The following is a 23791-nucleotide window of genomic DNA, read 5'->3' as shown; positions in this document are numbered from 1 at the left end:
CAAGCAGAAAATCCTAGGTTCAGTCCCTGGTATCTTCCCAAAAAAGCTGTCAAGACGGACAGTATTGAGTGAGATGGACCAATGGACAAACCCTGTAGAAAGCTGCTTCCAACACAGGTAAAGGTAAAGAAGAAGAGGAAGAGTTTGGATTTGACATCCCGCTTTATCACTACCTGAAGAAGTCTCAAAGCGGCTAACATTCTCCTTTCCCTTCCTCCCCCACAACAAACACTTTGTGAGGTGAGTGGGGCTGAGAGACTTCAAAGAAGTGTGACTGGCCCAAGGTCACCCAGCAGCTGAATGTGGAGAAGCGGGTAAGCGAACCCAGTTCACCAGATTATGAGTCTACCGCTCTTAACCACTACACCACACTGGCTCTAAAGGACCCCTGGATGTTCAAGTCCAGTCAAATTCGACTATGGGGTGCAGCACTCATCTCTGCTTTCAGGCCAAGGGAGCCGGCGTTTGTCCGCAGACAGCTTTTCCGGGTCGTGTGGCCAGCATGGCTAAACAGCTTCTGGAGCAATGGAACACTGTGACAAGTGCCAGAGCGCATGGAAACGGCATTTACCTTCCCACCGCAGTGGTGCCTATTTATCCCTTTATCTCTGTCACCCCCTTTCCCCCTGTTTTCCTCCTTCCTACACACATGAAAGGGTGTCAGGCTGCAGGTTACTCACCCCTGTCTTAGCTGACAAGCAGATTCCTATCTGGGGTGGGATTGTTCTTTAAGTATCTTGGTCCTAAACCACTTTAAAAGCTTTCAAAATAACGACTAGCACTTTGAAGAAAGTCTGGGAACAGCTAGACCTGAAGCAAGAAGTATAATTTGCTTGTAGGTCACGTATACATGTTTTGTTTTAGGCACCATCTCAGGAAAGACATTCTTCTTTTGTGTGTGGGCTGGGGGGGGGTGCAGGGGGAGAGACAATGTCTATGAGAGAAAAAGAAGATTAAGTGCCTTTGTTAATATAGTTCTTGAAAATCTACAATTTTAATAAGTTATTATGTTAGTTTCTGTTTAATCTGCTGCCCAATTAATCAGAGATATCTTTTTAGCTCATTAAAGGATTTGCCAATAATTACATTCACTGCATCTGAATGCTGCTTTTCTGTAAAGATTACAATGAAAGCAGTCTAATAGATTAAAAAATTAAACATTACAGGCTACCCCCCCCCAAAAAAAACCCACCACACATATCTCATTAGCAGAGGTTTGTAAATTCACTTGGCAAGAATAGGCTCCAGGTGACTATGTAGGGGAAGGTTTTCAAAAGCCAAGGTGGGTTTTCCCCTTTAAATGACTAACACAGGTATGTGAGAGCAGGTGAGTTATAATTTTTTTATGGACTACTAATTTTTGTAGATTTATTTGCAAGTTTACTTTAGGGCCTTGCAAATAACAAGCTGTTATTTTTAACATCTGAGTAAACAATCCATTTGACATGGAGATACTGCAAATATCTAAACCAACTTTGATTCACTCATTTTTTTATTTGATGTTTTAATCGTGCAATTTTTAATGTATTTTTCCAAGTTTGATATTTTCATCCCTCTTCCATAGCTGCACATAACCCAAACTCCCTGTTGTAATAAATAGATATAACAACTTCTTACAAGGCAGAAAAGACAAGAGCAGGTTATTAGCTTTGTGTTAAATTAAACGTTGAGGATATCAAGTGCACTCACCATGGCTTTGCAGAACTTAACTACAAATTGATAATTGGAGGACTGTACAGGGGAGATTTGTAAAATCACAAAATGGTAGTTAAACCTACCTCGCTCTCCATTTTAGTTCTCATTAGAAAACCATGCTTCCATACAACATTTAACTATGAGCAGTCCTCCATAAAGCTGTCAGTCTTTCAAAGGGTGGTGAATAGTTTTCTTTTATTTTTTATAAAGGCAAATGTTTCAAAAAGGTGCTCAACCAAGTTTAAAAGTCTTCATAAAAGAGCTAAGTAGACTCCCTTGCATAGCAGAACACAGAATCTTGTGCTAGGCGAAGACTGGAGTTCCTGATGGGATTGATCCTGCACAACTGGCACTGTTACAGGCACCACACAATACCTGTAATAAACCAACCTATTATTGTAGTGCCATCGACACTTTGGAACTCCCTGCCTATTGATATCAAGCAGACACCTTCACTGTATTCTTTTCAGGGCCTGCTAAAAACATTTTTGTTTAGACAAGCCTACTGAGACATTTAGACTGCCAATGTGTTTTTAGTTTATTGCTGGTATTGATTTTTTGAATGTTCGTTGGGTGATAAGAGGATGAACAAAGAAAGCTGGGTTTGGCTCTGTATGGTCTCAGTTTATATTGTTTATTAACAATAGTACAGTAATCTCCATTCTGTCTCAGTCACAGCAGCCACTATGGAGAAATTATCTTAACGCCTTAGACTTAAGTATACCCTGCGGGTGTGAGATGAAAATGTAATGTAAAAGATTTTCCAAGTTTGTTTTGATGCCATGTGGATGAATGCATAAAAGTCTTAACATATGTGCATATATTTCTCTTTGGAAGACAACACTTTGTGTTTGGCAATTAAAAACAAAATTCAACCAAGTTTGTAATTAAAAACAAACGCTTGCATTGGACCATATAGGTTTTTTGTTTGTTTGTTTGTCTGTTTTACAAATATTGAGTAAATGCCAAAAGCTACATTATGGATCACCTGGAGCATTATGGTTCCTAACACTTTTCTAGTTGTTTCTTAACTGCTCCAGAACACAAAGACCCAAGGAAGCAGATATTGCTGACATCTTGCATAAGCATACAGCAGAACTACATGGGCAGAAGTTTTATCAGCAAAATTAGCTGTATCACGTCTGGATGCAGAAACTCTTTCAGAACAAATGCTGAAATCTGATTATATCGAGAGTCCAACTGCTAACTCCTTTGTATGACTAGCTTGCCAACACATGGACATAAAAAAATGTTATGCCTGTTATGTGCATTATGTCTGTAATGAGAATAAGAATACATTTCCGGACTGCCCAGCAACCAAAGACCACTGGGCAATGTACAAAAAAATCAAATACAATTCAATCAGTAAAACAATCACAATACAAAGATTATATAAAAACGCACAGCCCAACAGTACCAAAAAGAAACCTAAAAAGTGACCATAATAAAAATTAACAAAAAAAACCCCAGCCTAAAATCCAGCAAATGGGGAAACTATTTGTAACCAGATCTGAATGCACTGAAACATAAAACATAAAAGTATGGCAGAGTAAAAAAGACCTTCACCTGGCCTCTCTGGGGCTGATAAGAGCTGTGGGCCAAAACTTCAGACTGGGAAAGGCTGCTATAGAGAGACACGCTATAGATGCGCTGTAAAATCAATGCATCTATAGGGCTGTTTGCATCACTGTGGCCTGGAAATTTGTCACATTACTCCTTTCAGAAGTGTCTGCCTGACTGTACACTTGTAGCACAAACCCTTGCTTTATTTTGCTATGACTGCTTAGCCAAACTCTCCACACATGGTTTGGCCCCATAGTTATACCACAGTAGTCACTACCCTAATCAACAAGTCCAGCGTTTCAGGGAAAAGATCACCTGGCAAATGAAACACAACACCAGGAAACAAGCATATCCAATTAACAGCACTGTGCCCTATTAAGGAGGGATTAAAAAGGGATAATGGCTAATAAGACTTATTCACAACTCAATTACCAGCAGATGGGTAAGGAAACTTAGAAAGCAATACACATAAATCCTTAGTAGAAGGACGCTGTGCTCCACCCAGAGAGGAAAAACAGAAGTGACACAAAGCCCTTATTTCCTGTTCGCAAGTTGCCATTTAGTGACACAACCTAGGGGAAGTTGCTTTACTCATCTCTGCAGGATAGGGCCCTAAGTGCAGTAGCAGACTCTGGGCTCTCAAATTTCAGAGGCGCCCTACGCGACAATAAAATTTGGCATCCCCTGGCCTCTTGGCTCCATTCTACAGCATTGTTGTGACGCCCCCTGCAGCACGGCACCCGGTGTGGCTGAACCAGTTGCACTATCCTTAAAGCGCAACCTGCTAAATGGTCCTCACCCAAAATACCACATTCACTTGAAAGCTAGGTATGCTGGTGAAACTGCACTGGGACATGTTGGCTCCCCTGCAAAACAGAGGGGAGAAAGGAAACTGAGTTATGCTGCATAGGAGAGCCACAATTCAGTGCCTGGCATCTCCAGGTACCAAGGCTTGGGTAGAAGGCAATGGGAAAGACCTCTGCCTATGACCCTAGACAGCCGCTGCCAGTCAGAATAGACCCGAATGACCTAACAGCAGGTTTCTCCAACCAGGCACCCTTGAGACTCCCTTCATCCCTGATTAACGACGGGGGATAAATCAGTCTGGCTCACATTTTAATGCAAATCTAATTGGCACTTCTCGAACCAAAACGCAGCTCCCCTTCAAAATTTGCACCTCTTCAAATTTTGCATTGCAGCTTCGAGAACAATAAATGTGCACAAAAAACATATTATTAGGGGTAAGCGCACACAAAATTTCCTAAATTGGTGAAAATGATGTACAAAAACGCATTACAGTGGTACCTCAGGTTACATAAGCTTCAGGTTACATACGCTTCAGGTTACAGACTCTGCTAACCCAGAAATAGTGCTTCAGGTTAAGAACTTTGCTTCAGGATGAGAACAGAAATCGTGCTCCAGCGGCGCAGCGGCAGCAGGAGGCCCCATTAGCTAAAGTGGTCTTCAGGTTAAGAACAGTTTCAGGTTAAGAACGTACCTCCAGAACGAATTAAGTACTTAACCCGAGGTACCACTGTATATTGCTTGCAAAAATGTGTGTGTTAGGCAAAACACTATACAAAAATGTGTATTTTAGATTAAATGTGCAAGAAAATGTATGTGAATTTTTATTCAGACTTTTAAACAAAATTGTAAACTGGTGCAAAAATGAGGAGAGCTAAACTTAAGACTGGAAAAAATGGGAAACAGAGAGAAAGCAAAGTTGACAAGATTGATCCCTCCCCAAACCATTGGGCCATGCTGCCTGGGGATGAGGAGAGTTGGCAGTCCACCAACATCAGGCTGGCGAAGACTAGGCCAAATGAACAAAAGGCATGATATGGGGAACACAAACCCATGTTCACCTGCTATTCTGATAAAAGCAGCTGGGTGCACTTCCAAGTTCGGAACATTTATTTGAATATAGTACCTTAGCACAGCTCTCACAACTTTGCTCAAGACAGAAAGGCCGTTGTGCTGCTGTTCTTCAGGCGATGCCGGGTGGCAGGAGTTCCACGTCCCCTTGTGAGCCACGCGGTGCTTCCCATTTTCCCTGCTGGATGACGGAAATTGCAACGAAGCGTGTAGGGAAGCTGAAGGAGGCCGAGGAATCTTCTGGTGCACCCCTCCGTTTTTCCTAATTGAGAAAGGAATCGAAGCTTTTTATTAACAGACAGGTTTCCACATACATCAAGCCGGGGCTACCTACAGCATTTATTTGGTTCCACCTGGGTGAAAAGCGGTGTTAGGATGATCCCACACCCAATATCATTTCTCAGACGGCGTGACAAGAGTGCTCCTCTGAGTCATTCTCTAAGGCTGAAAATGAATCGCAGAAAGGCATCAAATACATTCCCCACACCTGGGATAAATTGGCAGTTCTATGAAACAGGCTTGTGTTCAATGTCAGTGCTACTAACGAGTGTCCATTAATTCCAGTGGATCTGAGTGGAGCCTAGCTGACCACAACCCAGCAAAAATTTAATTCACTTTAATATAAATTTACAAATGTGTATGTATACAATTATATACTTTATGATTCACTGTAGCTTGTACATTTGCTGCTGCTCTAATGGCTTGATGTCTGTTGCAGCTGTTGGTGCTGTTTCCATTATCGATCTTAAGTGTTGTTATCAGTGTAACTAGGTTATTTTATTTGGATGGAGAAATCCATCTCAATAAAGAGTGCCAGGGAAGAAGTATAGACATAAAATACTGAGCACTATAAACTGCAGCATTCATGCTGGATCATGTTAGCACGGATATAAAGTTGTGCCACACCTGGGCCACACAGCCTAATTCTTGGAAGCTCTACAATACAGATGTGGCAGCTATATAATGTTATCGAAGCAATAAAACACAATAGTTAGCATCTGTCACTGCAAGGAGCCCATCTAGGAAAGCAGTGGAAGGAAAGAACCATTTTCACTGAACAGTCCCAAATACATATCAGACAACCAAGTTCTAAGGTTTTTAGGGATGATTCTGTCCAAATGGAAACACTGTGAAAATTAGCTAATATTTTCCTCCAGGTAGCTTGGGACAACATAGATGGGTTTTCCCCCCAGCCACCCAAAACCTTTATTCTCACAACATCCTAGTGATGTAGGTATGGCAGTGAGACAGTGACTGAGGAAGGTGACTCCGTAACTATGTGTGGTTAAGTGGGGATTTGAACCCAAATTTATTTGGACCCAGTTCAACACTAACCATTTCCCTATTTCCTCCCCCCATCCTGTGTTGTTCTAGGGGTTCTGCTGCTCCAGAGAAGCGGACACAGAGCAATGGATTCAAACTACAAGAAAGAAGATTCCACCTAAACATTAGGAAGAACTTCCTGACAGTAAGAGCTGTTTGACAGTGGAATTTGCTGCCAAGGAGTGTGGTGGAGTCTCCTTCTTTGGAGGTCTTTAAGCAGAGGCTTGACAACCATATGTCAGGAGTGCTCTGATGGTGTTTCCTGCTTGGCAGGGGGTTGGACTCGATGGCCCTTGTGGTCTCTTCCAACTCTATGATTCTATGACATCCCCTAGAACCAACTGGGGAGGGACACGGGGGCAGTGCACAAAGAGAGAAAGGGGGAAGCCCCATTGCACTGGTGGAATTACTTGCCTCAAATCTCAAGTTTTACAAATACTATAAACTTCCTGTGTTTAAAAAAATGAAAGTTGGGAATCTGGAAATTCTGGCTGATCCAGCGAGGGCAACTGCCCCAGGTCATCCCACTGTGGACACCCATGTACTGAACGTACTTATGAGCTGGTACATTTTGTGTGCTTCTATGCAAGATAGATATAGCCAAAAGACTTAAACATGCAAGTTATGTTTACTTACATTCTGAGTCTATTTTGAGAAAGCAAGAAGCCATCATACACCAGGCAAACACCAAACACGGTGATCCCAGTTTCCTTCACCAGCATTGCACAGGTCCCAAGAAATAAACTAAGCAGCAAAAAGGAGGGGGAGGCAGTGGGGGGGAAATGTTCCCCAACATAAAGCTGATCCACACTCCTGCAAGGCAGAATGGAAATGGGAGAAATTACTTCAAAAAACCAAACGGCAAATGCATTTTGCTTCCTATTTGTCCATTAAGCAGATTTCATTCCCTTAAGTTATAAAACCCCCTCCCTAGTACACTGTTAATAAACAAGACTGTCTGCATCAGCAAAGTTGAAAAACAACAACGTGCTTCTGTTAAATAAGCAGAGCGATAAGGCAAAAAGAAGAATGGGCAAAAAAGGGAGTTATCGTAAAAGGAGGAGACGACATATGGTGCCTTATAGAGCTACACAGACAGCATGCACATGTTCTTTCCTCCCCCAAGGAGCATACAGTCAACAACGGGCAATAGGTGGGAAGAATATGGGCAAATGCAATCACACATTGGGCAAATGCAACTACACAATAGCCCTATTGTCTAATTACATTTGCCCACATATTTCCCCCTCCCACTACCATTGTACAGGCACTATTCATCCCATTTACGTGAGAAACTAGCCTGTTTCCCTTTTCAGTGTTTTACTTTGCCCCCCTCTCCAAAAAATTCCTATGGAGGCCCATGAATTGGTGCCTACCTAAGATATACCTTGGCACCAAACAGTTGTGTACATGTGAGCCCAAGCCTTCCTATTGTTGGAATACAGGTACTTTACAATTAAGGCCACTTGAGCTTCCAAACTGTATTTGGTCCAAAAAGGAAGCAGGGGGATATTAATTGTTGGGAACTTCCCCTGACATAAGGTTAAACTACAACCAGTAGGGGCAGTGGGGTGTGGCTTGTATTTGCAGTCCCCCGCCCCTCCACATAGTATGACTACATATGTTATTTGAATGCATGAATAAAGCTATTTAGCCTCACATCTCATGTTCCACAAGTGATAGAAACCTGGGGGATCCAAAGAGTATGGTTCATCAGGGGGAAGTGAGAGACTACGTTCCTTTTGCCCTCTCCCCTGTGGACACCTATGGGCACCACAGTTCAGTGGTGGAACACATGGTTTGCATGCAGAAGGTCATTAGAACATAAGAGCCTAAAGCATCAAGCCACTGGCCCATCTCATTTAGCAGCCTGTTCTTGCAGTGACCAACCAGATCCCAAAATCAGGACCTGAACACAACAGCACTCTCTCCGCCTGCAGTTCCCTCCCAAGTGGTACTCAGAACCGTGGAGGTAGAACACAGCCATCAGGGTCGAAGTTTAAGGCTTCAATCCAGAGCATCCTCAGTTAAAAAGCACCAGGGTACAGGTACTGGGAGATATCTCTGTCTGAGAACCTAAATAGTTTCTGCCAATTCAGAGGGGACAATACTGGGCAAGAGGGAGAAACTGTCTGACTTGATTTAATAAGGCAGATTTCTATGTCCCAGTATAATCTTTATTGTCACTTCCTATACTTAACCTAAATTGGTTGTCACTACAAATGCCCAACTGGCAGGTCTATGGGGCTTTCATCATAGAGATGTTAAGGGTAGAACAATGCCCCTATTTGCATTCAGAGAAATCCATGGCTTATGACAGCTTTTCACTTCCGTATCAGAAATCTAGCGTGTCCCTGTAGCCTTTCCTTAGGGAGCCCCCACCCAGTGGAAGCATTTCCTGACGGGAAAAGAATATAAACTGACCGCCACTAACTTTATTCCAATGACATTTCCTGGAACAAAGAACAATAAGAGTTTGCAACAGCTTCTTTCATTTATAGAAACTTCTGTGGTCTATTTAGGATGGAGTTAGCAATGTGAACTCCTGCCAACCTAGCAGTTCAAAAGCACGCCAAAGTGCAAGTAGATAAATAGGTACCGCTCTGGCGGGAAGGTAAACGGCATTTCCGTGCGCAGCTCTGGTTCGCCAGAAGCGGCTTAGTCATGCTGGCCGCATGACCCGGATATGCCGGCTCCCTCGGCCAATAAAGCGAGATGAGCGCCGCAACCCCAGAGTCGGTCACAACTGGACCTAATGGTCAGGGGTCTTTATCTTTACCTTTACCTTTAGCAATGTGAACATCTGGGGGTGGTCAGAAACAAAGCGTGTGATTTAATACTGCACTCTTCCAATTGTTTCATTTGCACAAGCATTGCAGCTTGACAGATGAAGCAATCCCCTTATTCTCCTCCTCCGCCTGCTATTCTGGGGGGTCTCCCAACCCCACCAGAGCCATTTTTATGGGGGAGCATAGGGAGAGACTCCCATTATGCTAATCCTTCCGCTGCTGGGCTGGTTAGGTGAATCCCGCCCTATACGTTTAAGTTTTTAGTACAGAACAAAAGGGACCATCAACATAATGTTGCAGCGTAGACTGTCCCAGTTCAGCATTTTAGCCACAGCCGCCCTATTCCAGGCATATTCTGCTCCATTCTTTCTCCACCACCCTTTCCCATTCTTTTGTCTCCTCCATTAGTCAGTCAACATTCTGCACTCAGCAAATATGCTCAGTCATCATTAGGCTGCCTTGGGATTTCCCAAGGACAACATAGGAAGCTGCCTTATACCAAGTCAAGCCATTTGTCCATCTAGCTTAGTATTTTCTAGCGGCTCTCTGGGGTTTGAGGCTGGAGAAATTCTCAGCTCCACTTGGAGATGCCAAGGATTAAACCTGGGGGGTTCTGCAGATGCTCTATCAATGAGGTACGGCCCTTCCATGGCAGGGAGGGAGTTTCTAATAGTGTTTTGTGTTTCTGCAGATCCTGGCATTCTCCCAAGCCTGCTAATCCACCCTTCTTGTACATGGGTGGTACTACTCTGGTTACATGAGGATCAGCACTCACCTCTCAACACTGGAAATAAATGGAACTACACAGGTGACATCATGAGATGGAAGGGTTAAGGGATCACGTAGTGAGGAAGGGAGATGACAGCACAATTCAAAGGGCTATGTAGCCAAGTGGATTTGGCGACCTAGTATCACCAGCAAAGGGTAAACGAAGCAAGGCTGCTTCACTGTGAAGGAACTCCTCCCTGCATTGCCAAGACAACCAGACAAGGCTACCTGTCTTCTTGCACTGTGCTACAGAAGCAGTTTTATTGCTTGTTATGCTCCCAGCACAATGCAGCAACAGAATGAGCTTTGCCTGGTTGTTTGGGCACCATGCAAACATTCCTGCTCCTGTTGCACCCCTAGTGTGGTAACAGAACCACCACTCATACAATCCAATTCCAGAAGGCAGGAGACATCATTGGGCTAATCTGGAAATTGGGGGGGGGGGGCAAAGCAGATGTGCTGCAGCAGGAGAGCATCTGCTCTGCATGCAGAAGTTCACAGGTTCACTCCCCAAGCATCTCCAGGTAGGACTGGGAGAGATGTCCTTCCTGAAATGGAAGATTTGCTGCTAGTCAATGCAGACAATACTGAGTTTGATGGGTCTGAGTCAGTATAAGGCAACTTCCCATGTCCCTGCACTCCCTCCCCCTGCCTTCCTGCCACATTCACATGTACACCCCATTTCAGCTCATTTCTATAAACTATGAAGACAAATAGTTTTTTAAAGAGTAACCGAACATACATCTGAATGCTCCCATCAACAGAAGACTGGCCTAGTTGCCAAGGTCTTGGAATGAGATTTTGAGCCCACACAAACCATTACTGAAGGAGCCTTTGAAGCCCTTTTAAAGCTACTCTCAACTGCGGAAAGTGGGGACACTTTTCAAAGGATGTGAAAATCAGTGAACTCATCCCCATCCGATTTCAGCTCAGCTTCTCTAAACTCTTGACAATGCACGTTTTGCGTGAGACTTTAACAGAGTAACTGAATCCCCATCAAAGACACTGAGTCTCTCTATATACGCTGGAAAGATTTAGAAACTTGACCACAATCGTGTTTGATGTTAAAAGTAAAAAAGCTTTTAAAGGGGAGTAAGCACTCTGCAAGCCGTTTGTCTTCATTGTTGTTAAGTGCCCGCAAACAAATAGTTTTAAGAGCATGCAAATTGTGATTCGTTGCTTACAGCAGAGATTCTGTGAAGCATTCTCAGTAATTACAGGACTCATTTATTTAACTATGTAATACCCTTCACTTCAATGGGATTATTAGATATTTCATCATGTAGCAAATTCAGCCACAGACTCAAGGGTCTCAGGCGAGTGGCGAGATTCTACACAACAGTTCCATGCCGACATGGAATTTGTTTATCTAACTTGTTTAAATATGTGTAGCCCCACTGCCCAGCCACAAAGGCTCACAAAGTGGCTTGCATATAATCAGGAACCAAGACCCGCAGGCGTTACAAAAGGAAAAAAGGAGAGCAAAAGGAAAAAAGGATGCTGAGGGAAGAGGGGTGGGATGGGGAAATCAAGAAGGCACCCATTTTTTTAAAAGTTAAATAGCAGTTCTTATAATATTTGGTTGGAAAGGAAACAATTTAAGGAAAGGAGAAGCCTAGCTGAGAGTTCATCCACACTTTTGTCTGTGCCATGATTTGTAGGCACAGTTCCAAGGAGAGGTTGTTGTCGTTTTTGTTGTCGTCCCACCATTTCCCCTGGGAGCAGGCTCTGCTTCCTATCTCTCTCACTGCTAGAATTTCAGGCCACATCTGGTGCCTGAGTGACCCAAAGGCCTTCCCAGATTCACTGAGGCAGAAAGCTCTGTATGTGCAAAGGGATGCTTGCACAGGTCTCCCCCCACAGCTGGAATAAAGAGGGAAGCCTGACTGTGCGAGAACTCTATGCATTCTTCACAGTGCTTAAGAAACTCTAAATGGGTTTTTCCTCTCTCTGCTCCAGAGGCACTGGTACAGGGCAGTTTTCCACACCCCCAGAATCGTACCATACCATATAACCAGGACAACAGTAAACACCTCTGGAAAAAGCAGGTGCTTCCCACCCTCTTCCTTTGTATTAATTAAAGAAAAAGCAGCTCAGTGGAGGGAGATAATACAGAGCACAGAAGCAGCAGGATGTCCTGATCCTTGCCTTAAGAGTTCCAGCTTGCTCCTTCCTAAACCCCAACCATGAAGCTCAATAAGTGACCTTGGACCAGTCACTGCCTCTCAGCCTAACCTACCTCACAGGGTTGTTGTAGGGATTAAATGAGGAGGGGTGCACAAGCTGCTTCAGGCTCCTTGGGAGAAAAAGGTGGGACTTTTTTTTTTAAGAACCCCATAAAACAAAAAGAGCCATACCTATTATAGGAGAGAAAAGCCAAAAGAAATAGTAGACAGGCCAAGACATCTGCTCTGCCTACTATACCCGTTACCTAAGAAGAGATGGGAAAAGAGAAACATTGTTAGAATTGTAATTAAATAAGGAAACTATACAGTTTTTCAAAGCTACAGCAATGACTAATGTTGTTGCATAGGACTGCAGTAGGACATACTCCCCAAAGCACGTGGTGAGAATTGCAGCCTTAGTTTTAACTAGAGGTTCATTTTCTGTATCTTCCCCTCTCCCCTCAGCTTTGCCATAAGATAAGCCGCAGCCCACAACATCTGGAGAGCAGCAAATTGCCTAGCCCTGGCTACCATGGCATGCAAATTAGGCTAACGAGGCCCTGAAGGATGAATGAAGCGTTTCTAGAAATGGCACACATAAATAAAATACATGAGTTATTTCAAGAGGAGTTTTAGGGAAAATGTGAGTTCAAACTGAGACATATATTGGATTTACATTAGAAACAGACACACAAACATTCCTTGAAAGGGCTGATTCACCCCACCCTAGGGAGGTGTGTGTGTGGTGGATAAGAACTGCATTTCTGGATCTAAGATCAATCCATTCCATCATTCTGTCTCCAGCAGCGATCAGCAAAACACCCCTTGGAAATTCGTATGCAGGCCATAGCAGCAATATCCATCCTGTTGCTTGCCCATCGCATTGTAAGTAACCAGAGGTATATGCTTTCAAATACGGAGGCTCGATTTCAGCTCCAATTTACCCCCAGCATGTGGTAAACTCTCAATCCATGCTGAAACGGAAGGCGAACACACGTGTGTAAGGGAGGGAAAGCACACACAATGTGCAAATGTGTGCACTGATAACCTGACAGTTTGCTGTTGCTGTTAAGGAATACAGCTTTGGAAGGGGCTGTTATTTTGAGCAGAGAAGTGTACTAAGAAGGCTCACAGCCTCTTTCCCCATGTCAAAGTGCCCTTCAGTTTGGCCTTTTCTTCCACATGGAATCTGTGGCCCTCCAGATGTTGATTGGAACATGGCCAGGGATGATGGGAGATGCAGACTAGCAACATCTGTAAGGCATCCAGGAAGCCAGTGGGTGGAATGGGGAAATTTTGGGCACAGTTCCCCTTCATCACCCCTTCTCTGCCCAAAGTCTGCCCATTGGAGTCTCTGCCCACTGGAAACAGCTTTTCCTTAGCCAAGTAGAAAGGCTGCCAGGCTACCAGTGCACTCCTAGGCATGTAAGATGTGGTTTGGGCCTGAGGCTACCTCAGGTCAGCTGAAGGAGGAAGAAGGGCAAGGGATAAAAATAACTTGAGGGGCAGTTTGCAAAGATGCAAACGCTTCAGAGATGGACGTAACTCTACAAGGACACATCCACATAATACATTAAAAGCACATTTAACACACGTTCTCCCCCTCCCCCCACAACAGTGAATCTTGGGAACCACAGTTTGCTAAGGGTGCTGGGAGTTGTGGCTCGGTGAGGGGTAAACTACAGTTCCCAGGGTTCTCTGCAGGAAGCCATGTGCTTCAAAAGTATGCTGCGAATTCATCCAGTACAAGTCTACAACGCTGTCTCTATATGGAGAGAGAGAGAGAGAGATTGTCTTTAAAAAATAAAGCCCTCCCCTATAGGCTAGCACAGTAATTCCTAACTATGATAAATTTCACCAACAAAAGGTTAGGCAATTCTCAGTTCGTACATAAATTTTGACTGTCATGAACTACTGCCATTTCCCGAGTCTCAAAACCTGGCAAATTCCTTAATGAATTTATTTGTGTTATTTCAACATCTCAAAAATCAAGAAATTAAAAGCACCTCTCTTCGGCTATGTCTGAAGTAAGAGAAAGAACAAGCAAGTGGTAGGTCCTCTGTGTGGGGAACACGGAGAAATGCTATTGGGTGACAGAGAAAAGGCGGAACTACTCAACACCTACTCTGCCTCTGTCTTCACCCAAAAGGAAAGTGATGCCCAACCTGGTGATAACAGAATAAATGATGTAAGGAGGGAACTGAAGCCCAAGACAGAAAAAGAGGTAGTAAGGGAACATCTAGCTACTTTAAATGAATTCAAATTTCCAGCGTCTGATGAGCTGCATCCAAGGGTACTAAAGGAGTTTGTGGATGTAATTTCACAGTCTTTGTCTCTTATCTTTGAGAATTACTGGAGAATGGTGAGGTCCCTACATACTGGAGGTGGGCAACTGTTGTACCCATCTTCAAAAAGATGAAAAAGGAAGACCCAGGTAACTACTGACCAGTGAGCTTGACATCAATACCAGGGAAGGTCCTAGAACAGATAATTCAACAGTCGGTCTTGTGAGAATTTAGAAAAGTTTACTGTGATTACTGGCCCAGCATGGGTTTCTCAAAAATATGTCATGCCAAACCAATCTGATTTCTTTTTTTGATGGAATTACAAACTTGGTGGATCAGGGAAATGTTGTGGACATAGTGTATCTTGATTCAGTAAGGCTTTTGACAAAGACCTCCATGATATTTTCGTGAGGAAACTGGTAAAATGTGGGTTAAACGAGGTAACTGTTAGGTGGATTGGTAGCTGGTTGACTGACCAAACCCAAAGAGTACTCATTAATGGTTCCTCGTCATCCTGGAAAAAAGAGGCAAGCGGGGTGCCACAGAGTTCTGTCCTGGGCCTATTGTTGTTCAACGTCTTTATAAATGACTTGGATGAAGGAATTGAGGGGATGCTCATCAAATTTGCAGATGACACCAAACTGGGAGAGCTAATGCCCCAGAAGACAGAATCAGAATTCAAAATGACCTTAATGGATTGGAGACCTGGGCACAAGCTAACTAAATGAATTTCAATTGGGACAAATGTAAGGTTCTACACTTAGGCAGCAAGAACCAGATGTACATATATAGGATGGGGGACACCTGGCTTACTAGCAGTACATGTGAAATGGATCTTGGTGGACCACAAGCTTAACATGAGTCTACAGTGTGATGCAGCAGCAAAAAAACCTAATACTATTCTAGGCTGCTTCAACAGAAATATAGTGTCCGGATCAAGGGAAGTAATAGTCCCACTCTAGTCAGACTGCACTTGGAATACTGTGTCCAATTCTGGGCACCACCATTTAAGAAGGATGTTGAGAAGCTGGAACATGTGCAGAAGAGGGCAAGCAAGATGATCAGGGATATGGAAACCAAGCATTATAAGGAGCGCTTGAAGGAGCTGGTATGTTTATCCTGGAGGAGAGGAGACTGGGAGGAGATAGGATAGCCATCTTCACATACAGAAGACGCAACAAGCTTGTTTTCTCCTGGTCTGGAGGGTAGGACTCGAACCAATGACTTCACGTTGCAAGAAAGAAGATTCTGACTAAACATTCAGAAAAACTTTCTCACATTAAGAGCTGTTCAACAGTAGAACAGACTCCTACAAGAAGTGGTGGACTCTCCTTCCTTGGAGGTTTTTAAACAGAGGTTGGATGGCCATCTGTCACGGATGCTTTAGCTGAGATTCCTGCATTGCAGGGGGTTGGACCAGATGACCCTGGGGGTCCCTTCCAACTCTAAGATTCTATGATTCCATGAAACCTGGCTCATCTCACAAGTTCATTCATCTTAAGAATCCAGGCATTTGCTTTGTTCTCTGCTAATTCTTACCTTAAAATAAAATTTCAAAGAACGAGTTTCTCTACCCCCTCCCTTTCTAACTTTAATGATCCCACACATACTAAAATGGTACATTATTTAAAGACTGGCTGATTAAGGCCTGAAACGCTTCGGAGGCATCTAGAAAGCTCAAGGCTCCTTTGTTATTAAAGAGCTAATCTTTCCTGAAAGGAACTCAGCAAAGAAACCCATTTCACTCTTCCCCGTCTTAAAATATTCCACATTGGCCAGGCCTCCAACGAAGTACCGGTTCGGAGGGAAATGTTTTGTAAATAATGCTGGCGATGACAAACTTAACTTCTGAATTGTGAGGGATATTTCCTAAGCATCTTAAAACTAGCTAAAAGCCTACGGCTTTTGACAGGATGGGGAAGTTCCAGGAGGCTCTGATACCTGTTAAGACTTCTCTTTCCATGAAATCTTCTTCAAGTTCTGTTCCTCTGCCACATGGAATGCTGAGAGGGTTGTGTGGACTCTCAGGCCCCCAAAGCCACTAAACATTTAAGAACACAGGAGGAGCCCACTGGATCAGGCCAATGGCCCTCTAATCCAGTGGCCAATGAGATGCCCATGGGAAACTCACAAGCAGGTTCCAAGCACAAGATCCCTCTCCCCTCCTGACAGGCCTTGAAATGAGATCTTCCAATGGAGTTACACCCTTAAAGCAACAGTCCCAGGATTCCTAGTTATCCCGGCTTTTAGAATTCTGACTCCAGTTCCTGAAACTGCATCAGATTTATGTCAAATTGGAAATATTTTATCCACCCCTTGAAAAATAAAATAGAATATTGCACTCTTGGCAAACTTTAGTCAATGAACTGCAGTGTAATGGCTAAAAGACTATAAATCAGGAATCTCCAGGTAGGACTGGGAGAGACACTAGTCTGAAACCCTGGGGAGTTTCTGCCAGACGATACTGAGCTTGATGGACCAAAGGTCTGATCACTGAAACATAAAGGCAGGTTTATATGTTCCTATATTCACCATATAGTTCAGACAGCCTCAGCTCTTCATTTGCAATATGAGAATAATTATTCTGACCTTCTTTACAGGGAAGTTTTAGGGATTACAATGTTATATCTAAGTGCCCTGAACACTCTGGCAACAATATCCTAGTACACTAGTTTATGTAGAAATAAGTTCCATTGAGTTCATTGATACTTCCAGGAAAGGAATGAAACCTTTAAAAAATCAGTATATAATATATATTAGGGGAGCAGGGCTTAATATTAGCTGTGACATGCTGTTGCCAGCTCGTTTTAGAAATCAGCGCTCCAGTCACTTATAAATGAATCACAATGATTAACTGATCAATGTTTTCAGCTCTTCCAATTTGTAACCATACGCACAATGCAATCTGTGGGCATGTTGCAACATTCATTATTCTCTCAAGACGTAATAAAACTTGGAGAGCTTGTTGAATGCTGGGTTACTTCTTTGTGTTAAGAGAGAGAATGCTAGAGGAAGAAAAGGAAGCCAAACAATGTCTCAGCAGGACAGGCATCTCAGAAGGAATTTTTTTAAAAATATATATGTATTGTGCAACTGCTAAGCGTCTCATTATTCCTCAGCGAAAAACCCTTGGTATTCATTCCTAGCAACACTGCGTTAGGCACTTAATCAGGATCATAATTCTAGCACAAAGGCATGTATACTTACAACTAAGCAAACCTTCTCAGCACTAGGAATTATCATGGAGAGAGAAAATTAATTCTTCCCCTCCCTTGCCACACCAGTCCTTTTCTCTAAATACGGTGCTGCAATTCTCGCTCATCTTTTGACGCAAGCGTGCCACAGTTATCATTACTAAGCTGCTTTCTACTGAGTCAGCACAGCTCTTATCATGGGAAAAGGGTAGATTTCCAATTACTGGGGAGGTCTGTGCTTCCACAAAGCTGAATTACAAGCCCCTTGCCCCTTTAGCTGCTTCTCTTATATACGTACGGCCTCAGTGTGAATGGGGTGGACAGCGAAGAAGAGGGCCGTGACGAAAGCCAGGCGGCTGTCCTTGAAGACGGCTTTGTCACAAGTGTACATCAGCACAAGGGTCACCAGGCAGTGCAGGACTACATTCACGGCGTGGAAATAGAAGGGGTTCATCCCAGCCAGCAATACGTTCAGCCTGTTTTAAAAAAAGAAAGAAAGCAAAACCAGAACAGTAATAAGATACCGAGCAGGAAACAGGAGTTTTGGAGAAGACAGAATATCAATTGACACATATTAAAGACGGCTTCAAATGAAGTCCACAGAAGTTACCGCCGTATAAATATTTTACTGCCTTGTAGTCACACATACACCATGCCTCTGGGACAGGGCAGGAGCTATTTGCAAGCCTGGCTGCAGGTTGCACATGCTACATTGGTTTCTCATCCCCTTTGGTTTCTGCATAGATGGAAGTGGAAGGAAAGAGCTCATCAATGTACCAGTCCACTAGAGAATCCAGATCGCAGCAGGCAAGGCTTTGCAAAATTAGTCAGGAGATAGTGGTCACTGCTGGGTGGGGGCAGGACAGGGTGGGGGGAGGCTGAGAGCAAGTACAAGAGCCTAGGGTTTAAGGGCTGGCAATTCACTCTCTCCATCCAGTTGCCAGAAAAGTTAAGACAAAAGTCAAAAAGCAGTTAGTTCCCCTTACTGGCTGCTTTGCAGATTTTTAAGAACCACCATCTGATTTCCCCAAATCCTTATTCATTGGTTACCATTTCTATAGTAGCCGGGCTTCAGTACTGCTGCTGCCAGGGCAGCAAGCCAGTTGGTGTAACAATTAAACACAAGCTTCAAACAGAATTTTGTTTGTGATTAAAACAGGAGGGCAATTAAACAAAAGGGGGAGGGAGGAATCATGGCAGAATGAAAGCTAAGAGAGCCAGCAGAGGTTTAAAGTGCTGGAAAAATAAAAAAAATAAAAATCTCCAGCCAGCTCTGGAAAGACCTAAGATGGTACCTGCTCTCAGGAGCAGTGATGGGATTTTCATCAGGAAAGGGGTTTTGCAGCACAGGACGACGTGTTCAAGGGCTGGCTTCCTACCGTTAACCATGATTAACAGAGAGGATGAGTCATGTCTGCCCTGCTCCAAAAAGGCATTGGTCTATCAATTAAAATATATCCATGAGGTGGGCTGAAGTAAGGCAATTCCAATAATGTGATTACTAACAGCCTTGTACACAGAATGTATCAGGAATTCTAAGAAACCAGAAAATCAGTGCAATTTTGAAACCAGTGGTTAATATCAGTGCTGTTTTGAGAGGTTCAGCCCACCATCTTGATTCAAAATGGTGTCCAATTGTATCCAAGCATAGACTTGGTGTTATAGAGGTGGACCTTTCCACAAGCGGCACTCCCTGCTGCGATACAAGAGGCTCCATCTGTTACTGGAATTCCAGGGATGTTCACTTGATCTCTCAACCCGAGTCCCCCACTTTAATCACTGTGTTGTTCTAATGAGATTATTGTCTTGCATATTTTACAACAACAATCATTTTTATTATATGGTCACAGATCCAATTTAAAAACTGCATGTTTTAATTATAGCAGATAATATTTCAAATGTTTTTTGTAATCAGTTTTTATACTTTTAAACCACTTAGAAACCTATTCTGGCATTACAGTGGCACCTCCGGTTACAAACTTAATCCGTTCCAGAGGTCCGTTTGTAACCCAAAACCACTCATAACATGAGCGCACTTTCACCAATAATGCCTCCCACTGCTGCCGGCGCGCAACTTCCTCTCGAATCCCAGGACAAAGTTCGCAACAAGGGGCATCTACTTCCAGGTTAGCGGAGCTCGTAACCCGCAGCGTTCGCAAGGAGGACAGTACATAACACGAGGTTCCACTGTAAAGGATATATTCACTATTAATAATATAAGTATAGTGTTATCCCCACACTGCTACAGCTGCTCAGAACGGTAATAATGCTGGTCTTCTGGATCAAGTGGTTGGAGTCTACAGACCACTGTCTCCCAGCATGGCAACATTTCACATGCCTGCTAAGAATGAGAATCCACCCTCGAAGTTACTGCAATATAAGAGGAGTATAGCCACTGGGTTCACCTATCAATTCCAAAACCATTTTCCGATCGCACCTGTTGGGAAGGTTATTTTCTGCTATGCAGCACTATATAGTAGAATTTCATCCCTGGTTAGATACACAACGCCAACATCAGTAAAGATGCAGGAAGAGGCAGAAGTCACCTAATCCTGCTCAGCAGGTAATTGCCAGTATATGGATCATTGACAATGACGGACTTTTTACTCTACAGCATTGTAGCACTTACCTTAAACAGCAGTGGCATTTTGCTGCAAGAATCTCATTTGTGCTACTTGTCTCTACTGAAAACAGGAATCATAACAATATAATATGCAATGTGTGCGTGCGCATATGCAAACACACACACACAGTTAATTTATGGCTGCGCACCTGCAGTCCTTAATTAAAAACTCTGAAATAACAATAAAGTTCCCTAGAACATCTGGTATTTTTTTGGGGGGGGGAGTACGGCACTCCTATCGTTATGCTGGAGAATCTGTACCGGATAAAGGGACAGCTTCATGGTGCCCAGGAGACAGGGCCAATGCACCCCAAATATTTATACCCCATCTTTTCCCCTAATGGGACTCAAAGCGGCTTACACATAAAAATGAAAACGGATAAAAACAAAGGGAAAAAATCATTAAAAACAATTAAATGTCGTCAGAGGTAAAACTATCTATCTATCTATTAAAACCATCCAAATAAAAACAGCACGGCACCAGCCCTTTCGTTAAAAGCAGTCATTTCCCAAAAGCCTGTTGGAACAAAAAAGTCTTCACCTGTTGGCAGAAGGACAAGGAGAAAGCCAGTCTAGCTTCCCCAGGGAGGATGTTCCAAATGTCCATTAACCGCAGCTCGCTTACGTGCCTTTGGTTCTTCAAGAGCAACCCTGAGACTAAAGGAGGAGAAAGCTGACAGGTAGAGCTACCCTTTGGACTAGTTGGAAGGAAGAAGCCAGATGTGCCCTGGTAGTGGGTAGGCTATGAATGGCGAGCCAATGCCCCATTCACTCTAATGCGGAAGCGCCCACCAATTGTGATGTGGTGTTGGGCCTCCACAGAGTCTGCCATCAACTCCTTACAATGCAAATTGCCACACACACAAAAACCAGATGCACAAGACTAACATCTGCATATTTCCCTCTGCTACAGGGAATATTCTTGGGAAGTACGGGTGTCTATCTCTCATCCAGGTTTTGTGGGGGGTTTGTTTGTTTTGAATGGGGGGAGAATGTTTGTTTCAAGCATCCAGGACAGTATTTGGAGGCAAAATCTCAAGAGTCTCTAGGTTGATACAGGCACTTTGCTATAGCAGCTGAAATACACCCCACCCCCCCCGTTTTCCATCCTCCATAACCACATGTCCATCTGGGATAGCTCAGTTGGTAGAGCATGAGGCTTTTCATCTCAGGGTCGTGAGTTCGAGCCCCACATTGTGCAAAAGATACCTGCCTTGCAGACGGTTGGACTAGATGACCCTCATGGTCCCTTCCAACTCCACAATTCTACTGCATGGCCAGTGGTCAGGGATCATGGGAGGCGGGGTGAACAGGTTTTCCATTCCTGTTCTAATACATCTCAGTTTCAAAAAGAGAGTGTTTGGAGGTGAAGTAAAAAACGAGAGAGACGTGTTTTGCAATCTTACAAAACCAAATTCTATCTACACTGCATTTGTCAACAGTTCTGAGAACGGGTAGGAAAGGCGAAGTGCCGCTTTGCTTGTAGAAACAAGTTTAAAAAAACAGGAAAAAATAATCCTATCTATTAAGCTGCCTAATGGGCAAATTACACATTATCCCAATTATATTAATGCACAGTTCAAAGCTTATTACTCGAAACCATATGCAGCTGCTTCTCTTGGATATTCAACGGATGTAACTAATGTCTAGTTCCCATGTCCCAGATTGTTGATTCTTTTCACAACCAGTTGGCAAAGTCTGCTTTTATGGAGAAAAGGTGCAAAATGATGGATAATGTGCAGCCTGGTAAAGATGCTTCTCTGGACGGCCTGCCAATGCAAAAGTAGAGGCTCCAAGTGGGAGGATACAGGAGGAAGCAACCCAAAATGGATTAAGACTATAAACTGGCTGATTGCGGCCGCTTCCAAACTGCCAGTGCTTTGCCTGAGGGATTCAAACTCATACCAAGACATTTAGGTTTAAGCAATTAAAAGGGATTAAAGTGCTCTGCTACCCACCCTAGCACAACAAATCCACTTTAAAAAAGAAACTGAGTCTTTGCGGTTAGGAAAGTGACGGGGAATTGCATTGAATAGTGTGTGCATAGAGTGTGTGAACCAATGATAAATAGGGAGACATATAAACACCCCAAAAGCTTTCAACACAGCGTGACTCATCTCAAGAAAGCCATTCTTTCTTCTATGATCCCTCCCAGGCCTGAAATGTTCAGAAAGGGCCAAATACACACAATACTATTGCCATTTTTGTAATACACAATTGAAACTGGTCTTAAAGATAAATTATCCAAAGCATCTTTGCAGATACGGCTATTCTGAACAGCACAGCTTGAACTCCCCCCCCCCCGAATGATTTATCTGTAATAGATTTAAAACATACAAACAAACAAAAAACTTTTATGCTGTCTCCAGAACTTTATATGCTGGACATTTGTGTAATTTGTATGACTTAGTAATAATCTTTTATGTCAATATAAAATTTGATACCTATTATGGAGATGGGGGAGTTGTTATGTAATGTATCTATTACGTATAAAAACCAATCTTCTTTTTTTAAAGGGCTCATTGAAACAGACTATCATCAGCCACTGAAAGAGATGATGAAAGTGTAAGTGATAGAAAGTCAACCAAATCCTCAAGCTCCTCCAACTTCGCCCCAATTCATTTACAATGCTACTGTGGCATTTGTGTGCTTCTTTTATTTTATTGATTGCAGACAAGGAACTTGGTGCAAATGCTGCATCATGCTGCTAACCAGAACTATAGAGGTGTTCCTCTGACAGTACAGGGGCTTTCTCAAAGATAGAAAAAGGAAAACGGTTACAGGAACAAAAAGAAGTACACCATGTACTTAAAAAAAAATCCTAACACATTTTTGGCAGGATTAAGAGGTCTGGAGGGATGCCAGAAATAGAGAATCAATCTGGTACATTTTTTAAAAAGAGAGAGAGAAACCAGCTACATAGTGCAAGGGGATTATTTATATTTCTCATTGCACTGTGTACTGCAACCCAAATAATCAGACAATTCCCTAAACACAGAAAGAACCAAGGAAGCAGCAACAGAAAGTCCCAGTTCCCTCTTCGCTCTCACACAGTTATCTCCCTCTGCTCCTCAGTGTATCCTTGGAATGGATGCCAACTACTGGAAAGTCCCTGCTACTGACTTCCATCGAATCCAAGATGCCAACCAAACCAAGGCAGAAGCTGGGCAGGTTTTCTCCAACCTGGTGACTCTCCAGGTGTTTTCGACTACAACTCCCATCAGCCCCAGCCAGCATGGGGGCCAATGGGAATTGTAGTCCAAAACACCAGGAGGGAGGGTATCAGATTGCAGAAAAGAGTTAGGCGCTCCATGATCACATGCTGCTTACATCTAAGTGCCCTTGCAGTACACAGCGTCCCATTGCCGTGCACCAGCACACCTCTGGCAGATCGCACAGCCACATCTAGCAGTCACGCAGGTACAACTGCACAGCTCAAGACCTTGTGCAATGCATATGGGTAGAGATCTGGAATGGGAGGAGTGAGGGACCCGCTCACTGCATCAGTCAA

General features: G+C 43.4%; 1 protein-coding gene across 1 annotated transcript in view; it reads right to left on the bottom strand.

The window, feature by feature from the left end:
* Positions 1–23791, bottom strand: part of TMTC1 (transmembrane O-mannosyltransferase targeting cadherins 1) — a 145079-nt gene that overhangs the window by 115318 nt on the left and 5970 nt on the right. Inside the window, exons 2-5 of the mRNA XM_081926883.1 lie at positions 17956–18133; positions 12371–12444; positions 7093–7269; positions 5189–5395 (exon numbers count right to left, since the gene is read on the bottom strand). Coding sequence (XP_081783009.1) covers positions 5189–5395; positions 7093–7269; positions 12371–12444; positions 17956–18133 — 636 coding nt within the window. The remainder of the gene's footprint in view (positions 1–5188; positions 5396–7092; positions 7270–12370; positions 12445–17955; positions 18134–23791) is intronic.

This window comes from Podarcis melisellensis (assembly GCF_964234715.1).
Source record: "Podarcis melisellensis genome assembly, chromosome: 10".
Taxonomy (NCBI): Eukaryota; Metazoa; Chordata; class Lepidosauria; order Squamata; family Lacertidae; genus Podarcis; species Podarcis melisellensis.
Note: the sequence above shows the minus strand (reverse complement) of the source record. Positions and strands in the feature narration are given on the sequence as shown.